Source organism: Daucus carota, chromosome 2 (assembly GCF_001625215.2).
Source record: "Daucus carota subsp. sativus chromosome 2, DH1 v3.0, whole genome shotgun sequence".
In the NCBI taxonomy this organism is placed as follows: Eukaryota; Viridiplantae; Streptophyta; class Magnoliopsida; order Apiales; family Apiaceae; genus Daucus; species Daucus carota.
In genome coordinates, this window is record NC_030382.2 from 23,310,953 (window position 1) to 23,337,972 (window position 27,020).

A 27,020-nucleotide genomic window follows, 5' to 3' on the forward strand; every position below is an offset into this window, starting at 1 on the left:
CACCATGTCTATGCAAACTATGTTCCACATGCTCTTGACTGATGATTAATTTAACATTGGTAACTTAGTTTTGTATGAAATTGCTGCTAAATTGGGTCCTCATCAGGGAAGACCCAATAATATTTATTTTGCTAGATTCTTGATGATTATTGCTAACCATCTGGTCAAGAATTTAGTAATTGCACAGCCAGATTACAAGCTGGATTGCTAGGTGCAAAGCAAAAGGGTCTGTGGTGATTTGATGAGAATACTTGCAAATGAGCAAGTACCCTTGTCACTTCCATCACTCATGCAGGTATCCTCTGTTCCTATTACTTCTTCCAATTCTCAACCTTCTTCTATTTCTAATGCAGCAATGGAAGTTGAACACCCCCAACTTCCTACCCAAGCTGTCAAACCCAAGAAAATTTCTAAATCCAAATGTAAGAAATCCACCTCTGGTGTCTCCCAAAAGACATCAGTTGTAACAACTACCACACAACCTGAGGGGAGTGTGAAGGAGGTAAGTGGTGAGGGGAGGGGTGAACATCAAAGAAGCCCCCAGAATAAGGTGGGAGAGATGAGTGCTAACCTGCCAAGCCATCCCACATCTTCCCAAAAAGATGTGGTGATTAATATGGAATCAAACACATCTCTGGTGACATCTTCTCAAAAAGATGCCACTATTGAAAAGAGCTCTCCTCCAAGAGCACAGAACAAAAGGGGAAGGGACACTGACCAAACACCTCCCAAAACCTTTTCTAGGAGAACCAAGAAAAGGGCACTTGATGCACACACTACTGTACAGTCCAAAATCACAGATTTTGTGACAGTACAAACTTCCTCTCAAATTCAGTTTGATATGGCTCCAGCAAATATGGAGTCACAGCCCTTTCAAGTTGAAACACTCTCTCCAAACACAGATTTCCATATGGAGGAAGTTGATTTACTATACAACTTCCCCCACCCAAATTCTCCAACTCTGTTCTTGGAGAAGCCAATCTCTGAAATTGATGATCATCCTTCCCAGGATTCGTTGGGTCATCAATCTGTTCCTTCTATGATAACTAGTGAAGTTGTGGAATTACCAAATCCCTCACTCTTCACAGACTCTCTAGTTGTCAGTGCCAATGCATCAACTGCTAATCTTTTCACCTCATCGATCGGTATTTCTCACCAATCGGTAAGTGCAGTTCTGTCAATGGGTGTGCTTAACAGCAATCAGCCGTTGATGAATGACAATATAGCATCAATGGCTATTCCTCATCCATTGATAGGAGAAGTTCCACTAGCAGATGAAACTCAATTAGATCATCTTGCTGTCACAAGAGCTGCTAGTGAATAACTTATTATTGTTACTGCACTTCTAGGCTTGAGAGAAAGTGAGAGAGAGGAGAGGCTGTCTTGCAGACAGGCAAAAGGAGAGGCTGTGAGTGAGGGGCTGGGAACTTCTTCCTCCCAGGAAAAAGGAGAGATTGTGGGTTCCACCTTAGATGGTGAAGGTGAGGGTGTGGTGAGCCAGGGTGAGACCCTGATGCAAGAAAATAGAGAAAATGAGAGAAATGCAGGTACAGAAGAAATAAGGTTGGAAACTGCTGTGGACCTCTTGGATGCTTCTCAATTTGTTCATCCAGTGTCAGCCTACCAAGTTATGGCTGGCCAATCCAATGTTCAAGCAGAGGAGACTTTGGGGTTGCTTCACTCATCTGAAGCACTGGAGAGAGCACAACTTGCACATGCTGTTGTTCCTAAGGGCATGCTCTCTACACAGGGTGATTCTAAATATAATGACTCCCTTGCTGATGAGGATGATGATGAAGAAGAGGAAGTGGCTGGGCCTTCTGAGATGCCAGATTGGGTGTTCAGTCAAAGCTTCAATTTTGGAGACACCAAAATGGAAATCTCAAGGCAGTACAAGAGGGCCATGGAGTGGGCAGAAGATGAAGATCCCATCAAGAAAACTCTTTCTATGTTTGTGAAGGATAACTTGAGACTTCATAAATATCATCTTACCCAGCTCAGACAAGAAATTGGGGATCTTCACAATGTTGTGTCTGATGTCAAAGAAGATAACAAGAAGAATCTGGAAGCTAGAATGTCTTATGACACCATGGCCAACATCAGACCAAAACTGCATCAAGACTCTCCAATAGCAGCTTCTATTGATGCTCTAGACAAGAGGGTCTCAGATGTTGAGTGTCAACTTAATCAGGTTCTTATCAATCAACACACTCAACAGAAGTTACTTCTCACTCTCCTCCAAGCTCAAAACATTCCTATTCCTAGTGATGTGCTTGCTGATTCCAAAAAGGGGGAGAAGTCTACAAGAGCTGCTACCACTGCCACTATTTCTGCATCAACCTCTATTCTGCCACCACAGGCTTCTACAACACCACCATCATCAACTCCATCTACATATGTCATTGCCACCTCCACAGCTCTACCATCAACCATTCCTGTAAACCACCCTACATCTCTTCCACTACTCTCCAAAGATCAAGTGCCTACAACTGAGGGGGAGTCTACAACTAAGGGGGAGCAACTTGCTCTAGTTCCAAGATCTAAGGCTCCTCCAGACTCAAAGAAGAAGATGCCACCTAAGAAACCCAAGACTGCCATTTTCAAAAGTATAAGATGTCAAGGTGAGTCATCTGAGGTCAATGAGTTTAGACCCTGTCTGGTTGATCCTCCATCTCCAAGAAAGCCACATGGTAAGAACAAGTTAGCTGAAGATTTTCCAATGCCAAAATCAGACAAATCTAAGCTACTTGGTCTTGCCATTCATATGGGAAAATTTGGCAAGAAGTGGGATGAAACTGAGGAGGAAAAGAGAGAGAGAGAGAAGGCTGAGAAGGAAAGAGCTGAACAAGAAGCCAAAGATATTGCAGAAGGGAAGCTTGTCAAGCCAAAGCTAATTGTTGGCAAATTAGATCAAGACTCTGTGTGGAGATCTGTGCTTACATTACAAGGAACAATGAAACTATTTGTGTGCCTCCTGGACACCCCTTGTATGCTAAGGCAAAAGAAGAACAAGAGAGAACCCAAGGGCCTTCTTCAAATGAAGATGCAGATATTGAAAAATTTGCTGCAGAACTTTTACAAGAACTGGGTGAAGAAGTTGGTGATTTGGCTGATGGTGAAACCAACATTGCTATTCAGCAACAAATTCTGGATGAAGCCAAGAAAAATCTGGAGAAGAAAGCTAGAAAGAAGTCTAGGGCTGGTGTGAAGAAAAGTGTGTCAAATCTGACTGTGATGCATGAAGAAGAAAGAATCAGATCTCCAAGACAGGATCCACCCCCTACTTCTACTGCTCAACTAGAACCAATCATAAATCCAGAAGAGCTAAAAGAACAGCCAGTAGAATTTGACATCTCATCCATGAACTTTCCAAAAATCTTTGTGACTAAAGAGGATGAGATGGAAGATTCTTTGAGGCCAAAGAAGAGCAAAACTGGAAGCAAGGCCAAACATGTGCCTAGTAACATCAAAAAGAAAGGAGGAAATCCTAGAAGGCATGATCCAGTTGGACCTGTTCAGGTTAAGTCTCCCTCAAGAGAAGTGGTGATTCCTCCTGTGCCAGAGATTGTCAAGGTCCCTAAATCTATTTATGCTTATGCATTTCATATCAGTGAACAGCCTCCAATTGATCTGTATTTGAATGATTGCTAAGTGTAAAGGCCTTGACAAGGACTAAGAAACTTCCAGAACGGTTGGAATTCCACTACTCATCTCAAGCAAGAATTGCATGGCCACTAGAAAGGATCTTAGATCAAGACTACAATGATTTGAAGACAGTATACTTGAAGCTGGACAACAGAACCTCATATTCACAAGGAATCAGAAGTGAAATTCTTAAAAGAATTGAAGATATAAGGAAGAAATGGAATGAACCTTCTGATCTCCCCTTAAGATTGTCCCTTCCTGACACTGGTAGCTGCATTCACAATCATCCTTCAAAACTGATGACTTTTAGAGATGATCAAGACATTAAGAGATTTTTCAGATTAAAGGATCATGCTAGAAATGCTGATGTAGACATCTTGAGGGCAATGCAGAACAAGCTCAATTATAAGATCACAGAGGCCAAGTTCATTGAAGATCTAGAGAGGGAGATAAACAAGAAACTGTCCAGACAGAAGAAAAGGAAACAATGAAAATCTGCTCAGACTAGAGGAGCAAAAATCCAATCCTTGTAAAACTCTTATCTTTCAGCAATTAAAATTCTTTTCTTAATGCAAAGATATTTGTTTTCTTTATTGTGTTTTGTAATCATCAAGCACCTCAAATTTATATCTGAAATTCTTACAGATATAAATAGGGGGAGATTGGCTTAGCAAAAAAATAGGGGGAGATTGTTAGGAATATGTGATGCTTGATGATACAAAGTATTTTATTCTTACTTAGAATAAAATTGCATGTAGTTAATCAATTGATGGCATGCTAAGGCAGTATCAATTGATCAGATTGACCCATCAACGGATGATGAGGTACTGTAACAAAGCTGGAGTATCTTAGCAGTTGATGTAAAATAATGTGTACTTTTAGATTAGCAGTTAATCTATCAATGGATGTTTAGATAGGGTGACATAATTGTAAATATGAGAAGTCATGTAATCTATCCAAGTGAAGTGAAGATCGATCGGTAATCATAAAGTATCAATGGCTATTTGGAAGAAAGATTATCAACCGCTACATCAACATCATTATCCCATAGTTCAAAGAAGACTATCAACTGCTATTTCAGAATATTATCAATCGATAATATTAGCAATTGACTATCAGCAATTGAAAGCTACAAGTCAGGTAAAAGACAAAGAGAACATGGGTTGATGTGACAGATGCTGCACCAGCTTTGGAAGCTAAACCAAAAGGAGTTTAGTCAAATATTGAGAACCTCGAAGCCTACCACTTCTGGCAAAGCAACAAGAATTTCAAGCTGCCAAATGCAGTATCAAGTCCAAGAAATTCTATATTTGTACTAGCTAGAAAGTGAGTAGGAAAATACTTTTACAGACTAGTTTTGTTTGTAGTAGTATATATTCACTTTGTAATTTACATTTCAAAGTAATCAAACACCAAGAATTGAAGAGCAAAGCATTAGAGAAAGTTAGCAAGATACTGTAAGCTTCTGCTCTTCATTCTTTTGTAAGCAGCCAAGTACATTTTACTTGGAAGGTTTTTGATATAAGAATCTCTCAGGTGGATCAAACAATCCACCTGAAATTTTTAAGATCCTTGTTCTTTAAATTTCTGTTTTAGCTTTTATATTCTCTTGTAGTTTGAATATAATCTGTTGTGCAAAAGTTGTTGAAATTTTTGTAGATTGTATTCAACCCCCCCTTCTACAATCTGACTTATTGTTTGTATTGTCTAAATAACAAAGTTTCTAGAACAAAAATTTGTTGGGATTGACAGCTGTGATAGGTAGTCATTATGTATATATCACTACTAGAAAAAAGCTAATAGACATCGGCTAAAAACCGATGTCTGAGAAAAAACAGAGCGATGTATATGCCGCCGATGTAAAAGGTCCGCAGTTTAGACATCGGTTTTAAACCGATGTCTTATATTCTCTCAGACATTAATTTTTTTTAGAAAAACGATGTATTTAAATTGCTTTTTTACAGTTATTGCATCATTTGTTTTAGGAATTCTATATAGTTTGAGTAGTAGAACATGTTAAACACATTCCATGTAGGACTTATGAAGATAAAGACATCGAATATTGATAAATAAATGATGTGAAATATATTACTTACATCGTGTCCGTGTAAGAAGTGATGTAAATGAGCTATAGTACATCGGTTTCTTCCCTGACCTGATTTAATTGTGGTTTATTACATCGTGTCTGTAAAAGGAGGTGATGTAAATGAGATGTGTTACATCGTGTCTGTGAGAAGGGTGATGTAAATGAGGTGTATTTATATCGTATCTGTGAAAGGGGTGATGTAAAAGTAGTTTATAACATCGGTTTCTAAAATAGTTCCGATTTGATTGAGTGTAATTTACATCGCCCTGTTAAGTTCGTATGAAAGTTACATCGGTTTTGTTTCCTCTACTGATTTAAAAGATATTTATTTACAACGTTTTTGTATGAAAAATGATGTTTTATAGGGGAATTAACAACATCTTTTTATTAAAAAATGATGTCTTACTTTTAACTTTTTTGGCATGAGGTATTTGTTTATACATTTTTCCCAAAAATCTCAAATGAGATTTTTGTGTACCAGCTTCATACCAAACAACCAAACAACCAACCAATTACCAAACAACCAGAAAATTACCAAAATATGATCCAATAATAAAAACAAGATTCATAGATACCAAATTCGTAATCCATATGTTTTGACATAATTTCAAACCAACTATTTTGGCATGATCACCAAACTCATGAAACAAAAGTAATGAACAAAAGAGCTAGCAATTCTCATAATATATCTACCAACTGTTTGGAAACACAGCAACAACCAAAAAAGACACATCCATGACTTGATTACTTGCGGCCGCGATCACATGAAACTTTCAATGTGGGTGAGAGTCTCCAGACGCATCTCATCAAGTACGTCCATCGTGTAACTTGTCCGATTCTTCGATGACCACTACAAATATACAAGTCCAAATCAGAAAATGGATGTCCTCATCAGTTGGTATATATGAATAAGTTCACAGAATGTAATTACCTTGGTAGTAAAAGAGTACATATCCTCATCATGAATTATATCTCTCATATAACGCATCACAACGTAACCACATTCCGTGGAACCAGGTTGTTTAGGTGATCCCTATTTTCAATATTATTGTTATCGATCAGCTAAATAAGATTAAAACAGGGCGATAAGCATTATCACCAAAGCCAAGAAAGTAGTACTTACAGCAAGATTATGTATTTTGGGAATAAGATTTCCCCTTCCTGTTTGAGCATTGAATGATTTAACAGCGCTGCAAGAAAATTAATAAATTTTTAAACCCGAGAATCCAGTAATTTGAGTTTATTTATTATATTAATACCTTAGTAAAGCTTTTTCCAATGCTGGATAATGTGGCCGTTGCGGTAGTGGATTAAGAAGGTATATGTCACTTTCCCAGATTGCAACCAAAATCCAATGAACACTGATCAATATATTTAAAAAAAGTTACAATTAAGCGAGAATCAGAATAATCATAGTTTTTAAATAATTTTTATTTGAAAACACTTACTTTTGATTATGTGGCATGAAGAAAATGCGACCCGGGCTCTCTTTCAGCCTGCCAACAATTAAGCCTTCAAAATCCTGATTCAATTTAAACGAGGCCGACGGGTCAATAAAACTAAAGGAATCCCCCAAATTTCTCTCCTGAATCAGAGTATGCAAGTACCTACGAAAAAATAAGATTTTTTTTGTAAGTGCATATTATGCTGGCAATATTCAAAAATTTGCTATACTTGTAAAAAGCATTTTAAAAGAATTACTTACAACATGTATGTTGCTATTGCAGCTTGACCAATCATCCCAAATGTACATAAGGCGATGATATTTTCCGATAGTACATATATTCTTTTGTCAGCGCCAAAGACTGGATAATCACATGGAATATCAATCGACATGCCAGACTCCTTCATGATTGATGCATGTTTAAACAACAACCTGAAGCGACTTGGCACCTTCTCATTTAGCTCCACGTTTTTAAATTTTGCTCTGACGATCTTTAACAGTTGAACATCACCCTTTGGCGCGACTTGCGTTTTCTTTTTCTACACAATGCATTTTAAAATACATATATAACAAAACATACTTTATATAAGCACAAAGAAGTGAAAAATTAAAAAGATAATAATTTGCATACCATAGCAGTTGGAAATATGATCAAGTCCCTAGGCCAAGCTACATGTGAACCAACAGCTTGGTGGACTTTCTCTATTTCGCCAGGTACAGGCACCGGAACCAGTGCATCGCCATCGATGCTTCCATCCACCGACACGCGAAGGCATCCTGCTTGCATAGGCTTTCCATGTATATTGTTATTCATGTCTTCACCTTCAAAAGCCATGCCGAATGCAACTTTGTTGTCGACGCTTCCCACAGCAAGCTCACACGACCGGGCACCCTAAACTCATAATATTAAGCAAAATTACAGGTGCAGATTAAGCTCATAAGATTAAGCTGACATGAGAGACAGAGTTTGTTTTACCTTTTTCTCAGATGGTGGTGGAGGATCAATAGCAACACAATCCTCACCCTCATCGACCACCAATTCCTTCGCAGCTGCTGGTTTCATCTTCATGCCTAAACCTTCACCTTCAACCTGCGCCTGGAAACTACCTTTGTCCGACAAATTTGGTGAGTGTAGAGTGTTTGCAGTAATTAGCGCCCTTAGCTCAGCAAGTTCTTTCTTTGTTTTATCCATCTCCTCATCCCTTTTCCGATCACGAGCCATTAATTCAGCTTTGGTGACTCGATTCCTTGTCTTTGGCAAATTGAAAAATGCTTTTGGGGTGACAGAACCCCCCACCCCTCGAACCCTTCCTGTGTGCTCTGGAGTTTCCAAAGCCAGAGACAACACATCCCAGCTCCCACTCATTTCTAATTCACCCAGTTTTTTCTTTTCTAGAAAATTATCCTGTCAACATATTATAATATATATATCAACAATTTGTTTATAATTTTAATTACAATGTTAATTACAATTTACAATGTTTATTATAATTTGCATTTAATTATATTTTCCTTGACCCCCAGTTATACTAAATAATGAGGATATTAATCTTACAATTTTTTTGTTTATCTCAGTCACATCTTTAACGACTTGAAGATCCTTCCGAACTCGAGCCTTTTTCCACAAAATCGCACGATCAGGAATTTCTCCGGGCTCAAAATTGCCTTTCTTTACCTGTTTAAAATATGTGGAGTATTTTATTACAGAATATTGATCAAGTCTAAAAAAATTAAGAAGGTGAAATCTTACTTCTTCTTCATGAAGGCCGATGTAGCCCTTCCTTGAAAGGCGATGCTGATATTTTCGCTTCTTGACTCTATCACTTTGCTTATTATGAATAGACTACAACCAAAAACATAAAACATAACAAATTATGATAAAATTCATTAAAGGTGAAATTAAGGTGAAATTAAAGGTGAAATTAAGGTGAAATTCATACCATCCATTCCTTACTAGTCCGCTGGGCAACAAACTCTCTCCAAGAATCTTTACCGACAAATGCATACTTCTTTGGAGGCTTGCTAAGTTTTTTCTTCTTGCCAACATATGGCATCACATGGTTAGCAGTTAATGTAGCCTTGAACTGTCTCCATATTGCCCCTACAGACTTCAGCACTAAAGATCGACTTTCTGGTGCCACTTTAAAGGCTGCCTGCAATAGATATGCAACTACTATAAAATTCAAAAGAAATAAAGATGAGATAAAGAAGGTAATATTTAGCGGTAGATATAATTTACCTGAACATCATTCCATAACCTCTCTTTCATTTCTGCATCTACTTTTGGCCAGCTAGGGATGTCAATTGGCACCATAGTCCTACCCAGCATACCTATGTAGGACTGCAAGGTGTGCCTAGTTTCTCCAACTGGATCCCCACGCTCATTGTATCTAATTTTAATTTTTTTTCCCTTGGGCCTTTTTAACAACAACTTTGTGCATAGCAGATATGCTACGCTTACCTCCGGACGTCCTTAATTTTGCTGTTTCAGTACTAGTAACCGTCCCCTCTGGAACCTCTGCACTTTTAGGCTCTGTACCTTGAGAGTCTGCATCTTTCAACACTTTATCTTGATGGTCTGAAGCTTCAAATTCTGGCACCTCATTTGCACCTAACAATTGCTTCTCCACTTCACCATTGTTTTTATCCTTTTTAGACGCTTTAACAACTTTTTGCTTCTTCATTGTCATTCTTGAATCTGTAATATACACATTAGCACATGTATACAATTATAAGTTGCAATTACAATTACAATTAGGATTACAATGAAGAAGCAAATTCAAATTACAATTAAATGAAGAAGCTACAATATTAACTAGGAATACAGATTAAAACAAATCACAAAATGGGAAAAACAAAATTCAAATTACAATTACAATGAAGAAGCATCCAGATTAAAACAAATCACAAAATGGGAATGCAAATTAGTTCTAAATTAATATATATCATCATTTTTTAATCCAAATCCCCTCAACATTTTGCCTTTTATTGCTAACACTAGGCTCGGCAGGTTCTTCGTCATGATCGCACATAGGAATATCTATGCAGAATGGAGGATTTTCAAGAGTCGTGTCTCCCAAATCATCATCATTGTACAACTCTTGATAGTCTGCCTTTGTAGAGTTCAATGCAACAGACCACCTAGCATCGACAGGGTCTTCAATATAGAAGACTTGTTTCACGTGGTCAACAGACACATACTTGTCGTTCTTGTGACCAAGCCGACTGAAATCTACAAGAGTGAAGCCTAAATCATCAACTTTGATACCTCTCTCACTATCTGCCCATTTACATAAGAAAAGTGGAGCTTTAAAAGCATAGTAATCTAATTCCCAAATCTCTTCGATTATCCCGTAGAATGTCATATCACACGCCACGGGATTCATGTCCTTAGCACTGGACACTTGTACTGTACTGGCAACTAAAGAAACCCCGCTATTCTGAACAACTCTTGCATCATCACGGTCCTTTGTGAAGTATCGTACCCCATCAATCAAATAACCATCATAGCTTAAAACCGAAAACGATGGTTTGCCTGCCAACCATCTAATTGTTTCGGAAATATTTTCAGGATTCTCTACCATTTCAGTACTAACCTGCGCGCATATTTTAAAACCAATCAATAACTAGACACGTATATCTAACGATGCAGCAAAATAAGTAAAAGGGAAACTAACCCTTTTCTGAAACCAATTAGCAAATAAACGGTTGTGCTCTCCAATTAGCCATTGAACACCCTTTTTTTTGCCTTGGTATTGCTGTTCTAGTAACTCCTTATGCTTCCTGAGATAATGCATATGTTATGTAATCGAAAAAATTGTTTATCAAGACTTGAATTGACAACAGAAAAAAGATAAGCTTACATGATATAAGGATACACTTCAGAGTTGTTCTGCAGGACATGTAAATGTGCCTCGTCTCTTTCTTTCTCATCCACAGACTTTACCATTACACCCGATAATGGCCCAGAAAGTTTGCCCTTGTCCTTTGGAAGACCAGCAGTCATGAAGCTTTGCCTAACAAATTCTGAGCAAAACTCAACCGACTCTTCTCCTAGGTAGCTTTCTGCTATACACCCCTCTGGATAGTAACGGTTCCGAACATAACTCTTCAACACTTTGTTGAACCTTTCAAACGGGAACATCCATCTATAGAATACAGGTCCACATAAGCGTAATTCTCTAACCAAGTGGACCGTTAAGTGTATCATTACATCAAAAAATGAAGGCGGGAAGATTTTTTCTAACTCACACAAAGTCAACACCAAATCTGACTGTAGCTTATCGAGTTTGGATATATCAACAACTTTATTACATAAACTGTTGAAGAAGAAACAAAGTCTGATTATGCTGACTCGAACATTTTTTGGAAGAATCGAACGAATTGAAATCGGGAGAAGCTGCTGGAGAAGGGTGTGACAATCATGGGATTTCAACCCATAAATCTTTAAATCAGACATGGAAACACAATTTTTTATGTTCGATGAATGGCCATAAGGAAGTTTCATATGCGATAATGACCCTAACATCGTTCTTTTTTCTGCTCTTGACAAAGTATTAGGGGCAGGGGGGAGGTAGGTTCGCTTTTCTCCTACTTCTGGAGCCAGGTCAGGCCTCACACCCATTTCAATCATATCACGACGAGATTCCACGCTATCTTTACTCTTGAATGGAAGATTCAACAATCTCCCGATTAAATTATCACACACATTTTTTTCAATGTGCATAACATCGAGACAATGACGTACGTGATGAAATTTCCAATACTCCAACTCGAAGAAAATTGACTTCTTCTTCCATGGACAATCCACTTTTTTTGCTTTTTTCACCTCCTTCCCAAATGTAAATTCAATCTGCTCCTGCAGCCTTAGCACTTCTTCACCAGATTGGGGTTGACGTGCGCATCCAAAGTCTTGTTCTCCATTAAAAGCTGCCTTACTCCTCCTATAGGGATGATGCGGTGCCAAATATCTTCGATGTCCTTGGTAACATAGTTTTCTGCTATATTTTAAATGTTTAGCTACTGTGTCATCTCCACAAATTGGACACACCATATAACCTTTATTCACACAGCCTGATAAATTCCCATACGCTGGAAAGTCGTTTATGGTCCACATTAAAATAGCTCTTAATGTGAAATAAGACTTTGTATACGCATCGTATACATTCCGTTCACCTTCTTCCCAAAGCTTTTTCAGATCGTCAATCATTGGTTGCAAATACACGTCAATGTTATTACCCGGTTCATGTGGTCCTGAAACTAGTATAGTTAGCATCATAAACTTCCTCTTCATGCATAACCATGGAGGAAGGTTATAAGTTACCAAAACTACTGGCCAGCAAGTGTACCTATTGGTAAGGCCATTGTTGTGCGGGTTTATTCCATCAGCAGCTAATGCTAAGCGAATGTTTCTCGACTCACTACCAAATTCAGGCCACCTATAGTCAATATTCCTCCAAGAAGGAGAGTCGGCTGGATGACGCATTTGGCCATCTTGAATTCGCTTGTTCGAATGCCAACTCATAAGTTCAGCTGTGGCAGGAGATTTAAACATCCGTTTAAATCGAGGAATTATCGGAAAATACCACATTACATTGGCTGGAACATTAATCCTAGGTTTACCGTCCTTTCCAACCTTCCAACGAGACAGATGGCACTTGGGGCACTCCGACGCATCAATATTTAAAGCCCTGTACAGTATACAATCATTTGGACACGCGTGAAACTTAATACACTCAAGTCCTAAATCAGTTAGGGTTTTTTTTGCTTCATACGCATTCTCGGGTAACACATGGTCTTTAGGCAGTAAAGACCCTACAGAAGAAAGAAGATCGGTGAAGGCACTATCGCTTATGCCAAACCTAGATTTCCAATTATGTAATTTCAACATCGACTCTAATTTGCTGTTGTCGCTACCCTCGTATAACGGTTGTTCTGCATCAGCGACAAACCTACTAAACTCACCCGAATCATCAATATATTCACTCCTCTCATACGCTGCTTCACATATGTCAACATTTTCGGATGTAGGAATTTCGACTGAATTACTACCAAAAGAAGACTTTGGTGCTGACTCGCTAGTTGGACACTTTTCTCCGTGCCATATCCAATCAACATACCCCAAACTAAATCCTTTTTCATATAAATGACCTCTAATTATTTTAACAGAATGCTTCTTAAAATTCCCACAACATGCACAGGGGCAAGGGATTTTATTACGATTCTTAGCATTTTCTTCAGCAAATATCAAGAAAGATTCAATCCCCACTTCATATTCTAAAGAATCCCTATCTTTTGAAATCCAAGACTTGTCCATATTTCGTAAATCAACCTACCTGATTGTCATATAACATATTAGAAACAGATTTATTACAAATTTCCTAATTAATAGCCTAATAATATTACAAAACGATTAAACAATTATAACACCTATATACTTTTACATAAATCACAAGTACAAGATATATATATCACCAAGGTTGAATAACACAATCAAGTGCACAGACTAGTCATAAAAAGGCAACTAACAGAGCTAATTAACACAATCATGTGCACAATCAATATGTTAAAGGAACACAGAGCTATTACTATTTATAAGAAAAAACATACACAACAACACATGCTATACACAGCACAAAATATTACACATTTAAGCGACAACTACTAAACCAAATCTATAAAAAGTTAGGTAATTAGTGAATTACGACTTGTACCAAGCAGAAAACGCAGAGGCCTTCAAGTATGAACTTCAATGGAGCTTGAATCTGTTAAAACAACATTTCAAATGCACTTAATTTCTTTGAAATTAAAATATCAGTTGAATTACAAGTGAAAGGAGTTTAATCATACCTTGATATTTGCAGCTTAGTATACCTGATTCACGGGCCCTGTCAAAAGAATATTTATCAAATATTAACAATCAACAAAAAATAAAAATGCAAACTACATTTTAAATCAGAGAATACAAGTAGCCATTATCATTTAGACCCACTTACAACAACCCATCAAACACAGAGCAAAAACACTTTCCAAAACAAAGATAAATCAAGCATTAGCCATTATCATACAACTAGTTCATTTTTTTAACACCCAAACTGCAAAACTAACATCATACATATCATATTTATACTGACCCACTTACAAGAATCCGTCAAACACCAACATTTTTCAAAAATTAAAATGTAAACTACATGTTAAAGCAGACAATACCTAACATTGGCAAGAACACAGAGCTATGGGAACACAAACACTAACATGCATTTATATAAAACTACTCACTTACAATAAATCCGCAAGAACACAAATCTCCTTGATTCAATCTGTTAAAATAGCACAGAGCTATTAAAATTTGAAAGACGAAACAAGCATATAAAGTACGAATCAACTAACACTAGGTTAAATCTTACTAATCTGGGAGAGCACCGACTGATTTATGCTTTCACTGCAGCAACAACACGCATACAAAGTACGAATCGAGCAAAAAAAATTGACCTAGGGTTCGGGTAATTCGGAATCGGGTTTGGGTGGTTGAGAATTGGGTGAGATAAGTTAGGGTTCTAAGATTAGAGGTATATTTGGGGATATGGTAGCAAAGAGATTGTAGATGGTGAGAGAGAGGGAGTGTCGAGAGTGAGAGAGAGGGAGTGTCGAGAGAGTGGAGAGGGAGTGTCGAGAGGGAGGAGACAGTGTTAAAATTGGGGGGGAATGAAAATATGTTAAAGGCGGGGGAGATGTTTTGTTAAAAGAAGTAGAGATATTAGCAGCGCGTGTTTTTTTTTTGTTTTTAAAATTTAGTTTAGACAACGGTCATTTTGGTAACCGATGTCGTTAATTCTGTTTAACATCGTTTTTAATATTTATGATGTAATAAAAGTATTTAACATCGGTGGCTTTTGCAACCGATGTTAAATGAGTGATGTTAAATCCACTTTTTCTAGTAGTGTATATAGAGGTGCAGGTAGTGATAGTTTAACAACTCGTGAAAATACAGTTTAGACTTTTTCTGCAATGAACATTTTTCTCTTCTTTACTTTAGCTTCTTTATCTTCTCTACTGTACATTTCAAAAATTGTCATGGTATCAGAGCATCGATCGTGATTCATTCACGATTTCGTTTGCTTTGTGATTACTTTTGGACTTAGTTTGATAAGTAATTGCTCTCTACTTCTGTTTCCGTCATTGTTACTCTGCATATTTGATTGCATCTACACAGCTATGGCTGCGTCGTACTCTGAAGCGACTTCCGGTAACATAATTGATGCTAATCATCCGTATTTCCTCCATTCCTCAGATCATCCAGGTATAATTCTGACTATAGTCACTCTCTCTGATCAGAACTATAGTCAGTGGAGTAGATCTATGCGAATTGCTTTATCATCTAAGCTTAAGCTAGGTTTTATTGATGGATCATGTGTTAAACCTCCGAGCCAGTCTGCTCTACTTGTGAATTGGTCTAGATGCAATGATATTGTCATTTCCTGGCTTATGAACACAATTTCATTTGATATTCGTCAAAGTGTGATGTATATGAGTACTGCCAAGGCTATTTGGGATGATCTTGCTATACGTTTCGCGCAAACTAATGTTCCTAGACTGTTTAACCTACGTAAAGATATAGCCTATCTTAGTCAAGGTTCACTTTCAATCTCCGCATACTTCATTAAATTCAGATCTCTGAATGATGAGTTAGATGAATTGTCCTCTATTCCTAGATGTGCGTCTACTTGCGAGAATAATAGCAAAATTGATTAATATGTGCAAGAAGTGAAACTGTCACAGTTTCTCATGGCATTAAATGAGCAGTTTACTGCTGTGCGTAGTCATCTCTTACTTATGAAGCCAACACCTACTCTGAGTGCTGCTTATAGCGTGTTGCTTCAAGAGGAGAATCAGAGAGATTGCAACAGATCTCCTCTTCATGAAAGTGTTGCTATGGATGTAAGAACTCAACACACCTCTAACTTTGCCAACAAGTCTGCAAAATCTGCTATCAAGAAATCTGATGATTTTGCTCTGTTCTGTGACTATATTCAATTAACTGGTCAAACTAGGGGCAAATGTTTCTGTCTCCATGGTTATCCAGATTGGCATCGACTTTATGGAAAACCTAAACCTCAACCTAGAATTCACAAAGGGAATTCTACACCAAAGCAATCTGCTCATGCCTATAACGTGTCCACTAAATCTACTGGAATCTCTTCCAATACACATAATCTCTAGGCCAATGCTATATATTCAGATGGATTTACATCTACTCAGTACAGTCAGCTGATGAACTTGATTCAATCAGGCTTTAAGGAAATGTCTAACAATAGTCAAGCAAGTGCTTCAACTGCTTGGACTACACCCCAGGCACCTCTTGCAGGTACTGTTATGCACTTAGCAATGCATTCTCATGTTACTAAGAATTTCGCTGCAAATCAATGGATCATTGATTTAGGTGCCACAGATCACATCACACCTCACCTGAACATGCTCACAAATTTTCAGGCTGCTGATTCATTTTTGCACCTCCCAAATGGACAGACTTCTATTGTTACTCAAACTGGTTCTGTTCAGTTGCATGATCATATTCTATAAACATATGTGCTTTATTTTACCACGTTTAACTTCAATTTGTTTTCTGTGCCCAGACTAACTCAGAGCTCTACCTATATTGTCACATTCACTAAAGATACTTGTTCTATTCAGGACCTTTCTTTGAAGAAGAGCAAAGAGATAGGTAAAATGCAAGAGGGACTTTATCTGCTGCATCATCACCCTAATTCTGGTGTTAAACCTGTGATTACTACTATGCCAAAATCTTGTAATGCTACTATTACTTCAACTGCTTCGTTGTGGCATGCTAGATTAAACCGCCCTTCTACATCTTCTATGAAATTTCTACCTAAATACATGTATGACTTTGCTGTCAAATTTCATGATTGTGATACTTGTCACTTAGCCAAACAGCATAGGCTTTCATTTTCTGAAAGTACTTCTGTTAGTTCAACATTGTTTCAGTTAATACATGTTGATGTGTGGGGACCCTATCACCAAAAAACTCATGGTAATTGTGCCTATTTTTTAACAACTGTTGAAGATAAATAAAGAGCTACTTGGGTGTATTTGTTTTCTCATAAAAGTCAAGTAGCATCTTACTTGTTAGTTTTATTGCTTATGTTCATAAGCAATTTAAATACCATGTTCGAACTATTCGAACAGACAATGGATCAGAGTTTCTTAGTGCCTCTTTTCAACGATCCAACTGTACGGATGTTAATATCGACTTATTATAGTCATGTACAAAAATAATCAATAAATAATAAATTAATCTTGTACGACTTTTTAATGAAAATCCACTAAAAGTACTAGTCGATAAAACGGGACTCGTGCCAGATTGACTGAAATATTTTTTTTAAACCGTACAGATGTTAATAACTACTTATTTTAGTTATGTATAAAAATGTTCAAAAAATAAAATATTCATCTTGTATGACTTTTTAATATATGACTTCAATTGTTTTTTCAAAAAAAGAAGAAGAAGAACTTTATATGATAAATGAACTTCCTAGAACCTTCTAGGACAAGGCCAAAAGACAATGGTTCCTAGGAAAAAAACTTGCAAGAATACGATCCAGACAGCATTTTTTTATAAAAACCCGTTGTGCAAACAACAAATATTTCTCTTAATCTAACCATTGATTTCTAATCACATCTCGATTAATGGCTGTTAATTGCCCAAGTTTGCAATCCAGGTGAATGTTTCCCCACCAATCGCATGATGCCACATAAAGGATGTGATTTTTTTTACATTTAGGAGAATAAGTAGAAAGAGGTAAAAAGATAACAGTTTTCATGAAAACACTTGTGTAAAGTAGATTAAGACAACACTTTTCTGATCAAAAACAGTTATGTAAACGCTTGTGTATTGTTTGGTTTGTGTACAGGGTTGTTGTGACGCCCCAGGAATCCGGGGGCCTGGATCCTGACGTCACCACACAAAATCTTTTGAAACACTTTTGAAAAACTGTATTTCTGAAAACCAAATAATTTAAAAACTGAAAGCATTAATAAAAGATTTAAAAGAAAACATTTTAACCCCCTAAAACCACAGGATCGCATCCAGGTTACAGTATTGAAGTTAGAATCAACTACTACCATTATCGGATCAACTACGATAAGAAAAATCACTGTTAATCTACTACAACTATAGTTTACAACTGAATCTCAATTACACAATTCTATCTAAGACCAACCTTGAACATTTCCTTGAATATCTCTCTTGACTAGTGGATACATAACAGCTCACACTCTTCACCTAGCATTAGCCTTAATATCCTTCTTCGAAATTCTTCCCTGTAAAGTTAGTACATAAAAAGGAATGAGCTTATAAAGCTCAGTAAGCATATACGTACGATTCACTGAGTTTTATTCACAAAACTTGATGAACCAAATCAATATTTCATCAGAGTCATCAAAACAGTTTCACACACCAAGATGAGTATGAGTATTCAAGCACGATAAGTTCATCAATTCATCAAGTTGGGATCCCGGTCAGCTAAACAATCGGTTTAGCTTTACTTCCAATAAAGAAGCATCATCATTAGTTCATCAAGTATCAATGCAAGAATACTCATTTCTCATAAAAAAATCATCAGTAAAAATATTCACCAAAACGTCATTAAATATCACAGTGAAGGGTACAATATATACTTACAGTGCACAACGTTCTCGAGTCCTACAACTTCATTCCCTAGAATGTTCACACATTTATTAATTATAAGTCACACCTATATTAATCCTATAATCACAGCTAACCTAATAACTGAGCTAACAAAACTATAAAAATAAATCATTAATTAGGAATAAATAAGTAGACGTACCAAATTTAGTAGTGGCGCTTCCTAAATTTGGTAAGTTAACATGTGTTGTGTATATATAAGGAAAGGAGTGACCCTCCTTTTACTCCTTCTCGATGTGGTACGAAGAAAATGGTTTAAGAAAATAACATTTGAACGGCGACAGGGGCGGCTCCTAGGTGCTGGCGATAGGGGTGGCGCCAGGGGCAGCGCCTACCTCGACTAACATATTTTTAACTTAATAGCTAAGCTCTTGATTATATTCATGAGAATATAATATCTTCTTCTCGATGTGGTACAAGGGTGGTTGTAAGGAAATAAGTTTTGAATTGGCAACAGGGGTGGCGCTTGCACCCAAGCGACAGGGGCGACGCCTAAGCGACAAGGCGGCGCTTGGCTTACATAGTTTGTTGAATAATTAGATCACTGGTTATATTCATAAGAATATGCCATTATGTTCTCGATGTGGTACAAAGATGGTTCAAAGAAAATAGAATTGAATTGGAGACAGGGTTGCGCCGAGACACGGGGAGCGACGGGGGTGGCGCCCAGACAAGGGGGAGCGACGGGGTGGCACCAACCTTGGCTTATACTCACAAACTCATAAACCAAGTAATTGCTTATATTCATAATAGTATATGTCACGAAGGTGTGCGGAAGCTTGCTAACACGGCTAAAATTTTCGCCTAAGTGATGCGCCAACTCTACTCCTAGAGCTTGGCTACCAAGCGCAGCTAACCCAACCTTAGGGGTGTAAATGAGTCGAGCCGAGCCGAACTCTAGAGTGCTCGTGTATCGTTTGTTAAAAAATTAGCGAATTCGAACTCGAGCTCGAGCTTGGATCGAGCCAAAACTATTGTTTGAGGATCGACTCATTAAGGAATAACTCTGTTTACGAACGGCTCGCGAACCGCTCACGAACATGTCTCACGAGCTTTTGCTCACGAACTACTCATTAACTTACGCTCACGAACTACTCATTAACTTACGCTCACGAACATGTCTCACGAATTTTTGCTCATAACCGCTCATTAATTTTGTTCACGAGCTTGTTTAATAAACTTAGATAACGAGCTAGCTTATGCTCATAAATTTATTTATGAGCTTGTTTGTTGTTTAACTTAATTAGAAAAATAAATTAAAATTCTAACAATATTTTAATTTATGCTCTAAGGAATCATAAATTCATAATAAACCGTGTTTACGAGCTAGTTCACGAACTACGCTCACGAGCCAAGTTCACGAATCATGTTCACGAACTCATAATTCGAACTTGTTCGCGAACTATCGAGTCGAACTCTACTGTGCTCAAGTTCAGCTTGTTTATAAAACGAACCTTAAAATTGTGCTCAAGATCAACTCGTTTATGAATCGAACCGAGCTCGAACCGAGCTTTTTTCGAACCAAACACTGATCGGTTATCGAGCGTATCAACTCATTTACAACCCTACCCAACCTGCAAAAGGGGTTAGTAATAATCAACAGAATCACGAGAGCCACGATATTCGGGGAAACCCCCAACCTTTTTATTAACACAAAAAGGACCTAACAATCTAGGTCAGCTGTCCTTATATATTGGGACCAGCTACCCACTAACTGCTAGAATACAAGAGTGCCTACTACAAAGCTCTTTCTCTCTCTAGAACTCTAAGTAGCTCTCTTTGTATTTGCTCTCACTTCTCTCTACAAGTGATTGCTCTCCAACTCTGAATGAATGAAGAGAATGAAGTTGCTCCTCCTTTTATAGGTGGAGTCACGGGCTTTTGGGATGGCCTGAGGCCCATCCAATCTTCTCCTTTAATGCTGAGATCTTCAAGATATGCTGACTCATCCTTGATTCTTTCCATGAATAAGAGATACGCCAAATCATGCTCCTGATCTTTTCCCACATTCTAGAAGCTTCCCCTTATCCCATATCATTTGTGACATGTCATATCTCCTCCTTCCATATTTGGAGATATGCCATTCATTACAAGATATGTAGAAGCGTATAACACAAACATCGAACCTAGTCGCCCTTGCCATGGGCTTCAACTCTGACCCAAGTCCATCACGATCCATTATCCATCAAAGCCCACTATCTTTGACCCAATAGGAACTCTTCACCCATGTCGCCTCTGTGTCATGGAGGACTCGTGGTGGATGTTGACTCTCCCTTAAGCCGGCCGTGCCCTTGTTCAAGTCACACCCAAACCTACCTCTCTCACCCTTGCACCATGCTGCCTGACTCCTATAAGCCAAGTGTGCCACTAGAACTCATGAACCCAAACTCGGTCTCTGTTGCTCTGCCTCATGCTTAGACTGTTCAACTGTATGCAAGTGCCCAACTTCATCTCAAGCCCCAAGTCCACAACTTAGTGCCATGCCAAGCCCGAATGCCTGGCCCATACTCGTGCTAGGACCCAACTCAAATGAACCTCCCATCGAGCCCACAGTCCCGGCCCTTAGCCCGAGTCTTAGACGCCGCTTAAAGGTCTAACAAACCACCCCCACCGAAGGAACTCGATGTCCTCATCGAGGGGTGATCCCAATACTGCCGTATCTGGTCCTCAAACTGCCATAGGTTTACCCCCTTCTCCCAAGTAGCATCGGCCTCGTCCTCGCCCTCCCACTGTACAAGGTAATCAGTCCTCCTATTCTTCTTACTCATCCCTTGAGTCAAATGATTGAGAACCTTCTTCACCTTCTTTTCGTACTGTTTCCTTATCACTAGAGGTGCCCGATTCTTTCGCTTTCTCCCATCAAGCAACAAATCTGGCTGGAACGGCTTCAAGAAACTAACATGGAAAGTAGGATACAACTTCAACCTATCCGGCAACTTCAAGCGGTAAGCCACCGTGCCCACCTTTTTCACGATCTCAAAGGGACCATCATATTTCAGAACGAGCCCTTTGTGGATCTTCCTAGATTTGATCTTCTTCCAAATCTGTGGTGTCAATTTCAATAACACCTGGTCACCGACCTTGAACTCTAAGGGACGACGCCTCTGGTCAGCATACTTCTTCATCCTCCTTACAGCTTTCTCAAGACTAGAATGGGCTTCATCTATCATCTCTTGTCTCCCAAGAACAAATCTATAAGCTGCGGGACATGCTCCACCAGATTTCTGAATAGCCATTTTGTTTGGGGTTCTAGGTTGAACTCCAAAAATCACCTCGAAGGGGCTCTTGCCAGTCGCCGAAGACTGCTGCAAGTTGTAGCAAAACTGAGCTACATCAACCAACTCTAGCCAATTCCTCTGACTAGCTGAAACATAATGCCTGAGATATTCCTCCAAGAACTGATTCATGCGCTCGGTCTGACCATCTGTTTGGGGGTGATTTGCAGTAGAAAACTTCAAGTCACTTCCCAAGAACCCAAACAATGCCGTCCAGAACCTCCCCGTGAATCGGCTATCACGATCACTAATAATATCCTCGGGCAACCCAAAATGTTTCACAACGTGCTGAAAGAATAGGCCAGCTGCCACATCTGCTGTACATACCTTCAGTGCAGGGATGAACACAGCATACATCGAGAACCGATCAACCACCACAAAGATTGATCCCTTTCCATCAACCTGAGGAAATCCAAGAATGAAATCCATCGACATAGACTACCACGGTCTCTCTGGAATAGGCAAGGGTTGAAGAAGTCCAGCTTCCTTCTTCCTTTCAGTCTTGTCAAGCTGACACACCAAGCAAGACTTGACATAGGCCTCAATATCATCGAACATCTTTGGCCAGTAGTAGGATCTACCAAGTAATGCTAGCATCCTTGCTACTCCCGGGTGTCCAGCCCACTTGGCATCATGAGACTCCTTCAAGATTCGCTGCCGAAGTGATCCTCGTTGAGGTACAAAGAGCCTACCACCCTTAGCGTATAGTACCCATCCTCCAGCCAATACTTACGAACCACGCCTGCTTTCACCTCCTCCACAAGCTTCAGATATACGAGGTCTGTCTTGGACTGCTGCCTGATCTCTTCTAGGAACTCAGTTTCCACAACCGACAAAGATACCACTGACTCTTGCACCTTTCTGCTCAAAGCATCTGCCACTTGCTTTTGTGCCCCCGGCTTGTGTACCCACACAAAGTCGGCTCAACCAGAAATTCTTGCCAATGGGCCTGCTTCGGGGTCAGCTTCTTTTGGGTCTTGAAGTATGTGTTTGCCACATTGTCAGTGCAAACCACAAACTTCGCTCCCAACAAGTAATGCCGCCATGTCTCCAAGCAATGCACCACAGCCGTCATCTTCTTTTCATGGGTGCTGTACCTCTGCTCAGCATCCTTCAGCTTTCTACTTTCATAGGCCACCGGGTGTCCCATCTAAACCAACACTCCACCAACAGCACGATCAGAAGCATCAGTGTGCAACTCAAATGGTACTCCAAAATCTGGAAGTTTGAGCACCGGCTCTGAAGAAACAACAACCTTCAGATCCTCAAACACCGCCTGGCACTCAGCATTCCAGTCCCAAATATGATCCTTTTTCAGCAAATCCGTCAAGACATTCACCCTCTTTGAGTACCTCTGAATAAACTTGCGATAGTAATTCGCAAGGCCAAGAAAAGATCTCAACTCTGCCACTTTCTTAGGGACATGCCAATCAATGATGGCCTCAACTTTCTTTGAATCCATTTTCACCAATCCTTGGCTAATGACATGCCCAAGGAAATGAATCTCCTCCCTGCAGAACTCGCACTTCTCCTTCTTCACATAGAGACTGTGTTCTCGCAGTTTAGTGAAAATGCATTTTAAATGATCTATATGTGCCTCCAAGCTATCACTATAGACCACAATATCATCCAAGTACACAACCACAAACCGATCCAAGTATTCATATAGAACATCATTCATAAGGTTACAGAATGTAGCAGGTGCATTTGTGAACCCAAATGGCATAACTAAGAACTCATAAGACCCATACCTAGTAACACATGCGGTCTTAGATTCATCTCCTGCTGCAATTCTAACCTGCCAATATCCCGACCTCAGATCCAGCTTTGTAAAGTACTTGGCCTTGGAGAGTCGGTCAAACAGCTCCGTGATGTTTGGAACAGGGTACTTATTCTTGATAGTCACCTTGTTCAAGGCCCGATAGTCCACACACATTCGCAACGACCCATCTGTAGGAACAATCGGACCTTGGTCCTGCGTTTTATGATACTAATAAAAGTTCGAACAGAATATTAACCTTAATCGCTACGGCGCAAGCGATTCAAATCCACGTCTTCTACTGTATTCCTTGATTCTCCTTGGACGAAGTGTGGCCTTCGATCTCCCAAGGTGTGCCTCTCCTTAAAGCTCCGAAAACCCAAAACCCTAGCTGTCTCCTTGAGAAAAACGTCTGCCTCTCTCTGACTCTAGGATTAATTCGTTTTGGTGTGTCTTTCAGCTTTAGGAGAACGAGAATATATATAGGCTACAGCAGGGATCATGGATCATTAGGTCAGGCCTTCCAATGACATTCCGGGCCAGGCCCAATGTCATTAAATATTAATTCTATCCACTAAAGAACTAATATTTGCACTACCCTTCCTAATTCCGTAAATTAATTATTTAATTCGGCTCCCATATTAATTGCTTATAAATTCCCCATGTTTAAGATATCGCATGTCCATTAATTAAATTAATTTCTGACAATTAATTTAATTAATATCTTTTATCCTTGATTATCCACTCAATCTTATAATTATACAAGAACATCGTACCTAGTCGCCATTGCCATGGGCTTCAACTATGACCCAAGTCCATCACGATCCATTATCCATCAAAGCCCACTATCTCTGACCCAATAGGAACTCTTCACCCATGTCGCCTCTGTGTCATGAAGGACTCGTGGTGGATGTTGACTCTCCCTTGAGCCGGCCGTGCCCTTGTTCAAGTCACACCCAAACCTGCCTCTCTCACCCTTGCACCATGCTGCCTGACTCCCATAAGCCAAGTGTGCCACTAGAACTCATGAACCCAAACTCGGTCTCTATTGCTCTGCTTCATGCTTAGACTGTTCAACTGTATGCAAGTGCCCAACTTTTTCTCAAGCCCCAAGTCCACAACTTAGTGTCATGCCAAGCCCGAACGCCTGGCCCATACTCGTGCTAGGACCTAACTCAAATGAACCTCCCATCGAGCCCACAGTCCCGGCCCTTAGCCCGAGTCTTAGACGCCGCTTAAGGGTCTAACAGTATAACATATTGTAAATGATGTGGTACAAAAACAGGGCAAGGCGCTCCAAGGGCGCTAGCAAGGCGCTCCAGGACGCTGCTGGCTTACGGGCGCTGTCAAGGCGCTCCTAGGGCGCTAGCAAGGCGCCTAGGGTGCATGGCCAAAATCAACAAGTTTTTGTTAAACCTTGCCTCGACTCTTGCTATATATTCTTATTCTTGCTCTTTTCTTTTATTAATGTCGGTTGGGAGTTTTCTATTCAATATAGAAGTTGTATTACACCACATTAAAATACACATTATGTATTATTCAAATAAAATGGATTCAGGGTATTACAATTGTGTACATTTTTCTTCTCAACAGGATTTTTATACAACATTGTTTTAAACTGTTGTGTGAACCCTATTATCTCATAATGCTAATAACCATTGTCTATGAACTTTGATTTCTACAATGGTATTTGTAATCCATTGTTTGATAGAGTCTAAGATATCAGTTTCAGCAAACCATTATCTAAATTAGACAACAGAGTTGTCTAAAATTGTTGTCTTAAGATAGAATGAATTTTGGTACATACAAAATGCATGCACTATTGTATAAAAGGGTTACTAACAACATCTCGTAAAATTACAGCTGTCTTAAGATAGAATGAATTTTTGTACATACAACATACGTGCACCCTTGTGTAAAATAGTTATAAACAACCGGCCATGAAAACACAGTTGTCTAAATAAGTCAAATCGAATAGTTTAGACAATAGTGTGCAAAATCCTTCATAAACGTTGTTGGATGGAAACTAAGACAACAGCTTTTTCCATAGTGAAGAAAAGCCCGTGGTTTGATTTTTTCGGACAACAGGTATGTTTTCAACCGGTGTCTCATGACTCTTGTGTGAATGCGAATTTCTTGTAGTGTATCTTATTTGTAACAATATAATTAACCACAAAGAATAGAATAAAGGATATTACAACATTCATGTTTATTCTATTACCAACCCGTGCAAAGCTCAATAATTATATAAAATAGATCATATATCTTGCATGATATCACCCTACCTAGCAATATATGCATATATGTTGAATCTAACTGGTTTCACACACGAAGCCAGGAGGAGCTCCCTTCTGGCAATAATTGAACAACAAAACCAAGGAAACAGGAATGCTGGCTCTAGGAACAAAGGAGTTGAGTGAAATAGCACGGCAAAAACAAACGGCAACCTCAATGTCAAGTAAACCTTCAATGAGTTTGCAGCATGGAGTCCTGAGTGGATTCAGTATTGCACCCACTGGCAGGACCGGAAAGCCAAGAACATCTGCGCATGCAATCTTTAGTCTCACCGTGTTTTTCGGACAAGTTTCTGCAGCTGCTGGTGGAGACTGCTGCCCCGGAAATATTGGCGGCAGCTGCCCATTAGCCTGTTTGGTAAAGAACAAGATAATGTTGAAAACCAGGAGAGTTAGGGCTAAGCCCTTTGAATTGTTCAACATTGTGTATGTAGAGAACTTGATGATGACATGACAATGGGTTATGCTATTTATAGAGGAGATAAATAATGAAAGTTTTATTTTCCTCATGGAGTAGTGGTCTGCATTTGAATTCAGGCGACCTCTGTCGTCTGAACAACTTATTCAAAATTCGTGGACTCGGAGCTCATTTAATAAATATATTTATATTGTTATGTTTTTTTTTTTTCTGATTTCCACTAGAAAAGTTAAATTTCACTTTCTATATGTATTAATTACCGGCTTCCACTAGCTATTATGTTTAGTCTTAACTGTTAATATAAAAAATTCACATACTTGCCATGTATGAAATTCACAGGAAGATTGAGGAAATATTGCTTATATTATACATGAAAT

The 27,020-nt window shown here is 38.9% G+C and overlaps 1 protein-coding gene across 1 annotated transcript; it reads right to left on the reverse strand.

The window, feature by feature from the left end:
* Positions 1-10,123: 10,123 nt before the first annotated feature.
* On the reverse strand, positions 10,124-13,491 carry LOC108207204 (uncharacterized). The gene is made up of 3 exons (XM_017377666.2): positions 11,039-13,491; positions 10,853-10,958; positions 10,124-10,771 (listed from the first exon to the last, which is right to left on the reverse strand). The coding sequence occupies exons 1-3, from the start codon at positions 13,489-13,491 to the stop codon at positions 10,124-10,126; spliced, it is 3,207 nt and encodes a 1,068-aa protein (XP_017233155.2).
* Positions 13,492-27,020: the final 13,529 nt, after the last annotated feature.